The following is a 1,932-nucleotide window of genomic DNA, read 5'->3' as shown; positions in this document are numbered from 1 at the left end:
AGGCCAGCGCTGGAGCCGTGCTCAAAGACTTGTTGAAGCAGTGATCAGAGAGACGCGCTCATGTTGACACTACACAGACGGAGACTCGTTTATCATTCCTACTTAAAGTCTATAAAGGTTATTCTGGTGTTTTTAAATCTGGGACTTTTGGGTCTAAATGACCGACAGGTAGAAATGATGACATCATCTGAACCTGCCGGCTGCAGAATCATGAACTGTAGTGAACACGCTTTGATTTGGTGCTTTCTGTCTAAAAGAATATTTTAGAGCCGTGAAGCAGAGGACACACTGCACGACTTCACGCCCGTTATTCAACCAGGTTTTGAGTTAAATCAGTGAATTTAAAGTCCGGCTAAATGTCTGCTCGATGTGTGTCGTCTGTGCTCATAACGGACCGATCAGCTGCTCCCGACCGCTCGGATGATTTTCTATCATGTACACAGTCAGAGCCGATTCACAACACACACTGTCAGAGTCTAAAATCACCATGGCAACAGCAGGCATGCCTGTTAATAACTTATCGTCATTTGACCCCATAGATAAAAACTAAAACAGATCAGTGTTTTAAAAATACCAGATTAACCCATTAATGCTCCCTTTGTTTGGGGGGGGGGGGGGTCATACATTTTATTTTTTAGGTTTTTACTTTGAGTTACTGTTCTATGCATCAGAGTCTCCCTTTACACATCAGTACCAGTGTTCACACTCATCACTACTGTCAGGTGTTGACACACGAGTTAATAATGTTCAATGAAGAGACTCCATGTGCACAAGGGAGGGGAGGGGGGGGGCAGTTTGAGCTCGTGGGTCCTTTAGATTGAAAGCTGCAGAGTAGATTTTCATAGAAAGAGTCCTTTTGATCATATCTGAAGTTTTTGATTTGTATTCATCGCTCAAGTTCCTCGCACAAGTGACCTTGTAAAGTGGCGGTGTGCGGCTCCATGCGCTCATCATCCCGTCTCTCTGCAGGAGGAAACACCTCATGTGTCCTCCACTTTCCATTCCTCGTCCTCCCCGAGCTCTTTCTGATCCAGGACTCTCTGGCAGCAGTCGCCTGTCTGCAGATTTATGTGCTTCACTACATCTGTTAAAAGCATAAAAAGACTTTTCTGCTAAATCGTGTCTTTTCCAGACATCCAGACTGTGATATGCAATAAGCGTTGTAACTGTGGCTGCAGCCTGCGGTTGATCAGAAGCTAGAGACTGCTCTTATGTTGAAGTACAGTACTATTATATAGTTCTATATATATATATATATGTAAATGGGTGGGTTTTTCTTATTTATGGGCACTGAGGACGTTCTGGAAGTTAAGTGCCTGCATTTTTTGCTAATTAGATGTAAAATCAGGATTGTAAATGGTTAATATAAATATATATATATTTACAAAATGTAAAAAAAACTGCACATTGAAGAAGTTTGACCTGACCAGAGCTGGACAGCGGGACACTGAGCCGCTGGACGTTTTTTAAAGGCATCGATCAGCCGCTGCAGCAGGAATGTTTCAGCGTCTCTCCGGGTGGATCTATGAAATGTTTGAACTCCTCGCTGTGGAGGAACTTTTGAAGGTGCAACATTTGAAACTGAGAGGCGTCAAAACATTCGGATTACTTTGATCTTTTCCTGAGGCTAGTACCCTTCACTTAATTGGAAATCAAATAAAGGTACTGCTGACCCCTAACTGCTGTGACATGTCATTTTTGTCTCCATAACAAGTTTTTATCAAACTCTCTGAAAAGGATCACGTTAAAGACTTCTGAGTTTAAATAAACTTCTGTATTCTCAGAATCCTCACTTTGGACACTATTTGGATTTTCATATTTGAGTTGCCAGATATTCACTTTCTCATGCCCATTCAGACTGCCGTATCAGATCGAATGTGTGGATAAATGTCCGCTTAGGGCTTCCATAGCTGCAGAGTTGTGAGGTAAGTA

At 42.4% G+C, this 1,932-nt stretch overlaps 1 protein-coding gene across 1 annotated transcript in view; it reads left to right on the top strand.

Moving 5' to 3' along the window:
• The window catches only part of trip11 (thyroid hormone receptor interactor 11), a 23,973-nt gene extending 22,294 nt beyond the window's left edge, over positions 1–1,679 (top strand). Inside the window, exon 19 of the mRNA XM_061063623.1 lies at positions 1–1,679. This exon is cut by the window's left edge and continues 174 nt beyond it. Within this exon, the coding sequence (XP_060919606.1) occupies positions 1–44 (44 nt within the window). The 3' untranslated portion in view covers positions 45–1,679.
• The last annotated feature ends 253 nt before the right edge of the window (positions 1,680–1,932 follow it).

The sequence above is a fragment of the Labrus mixtus genome, chromosome 18 (genome assembly GCF_963584025.1).
Source record: "Labrus mixtus chromosome 18, fLabMix1.1, whole genome shotgun sequence".
NCBI lineage: Eukaryota > Metazoa > Chordata > Actinopteri > Labriformes > Labridae > Labrus > Labrus mixtus.
The sequence above is the reverse complement of the archived record's forward strand: the minus strand, read 5'-3'. Positions and strand labels throughout refer to the sequence as shown.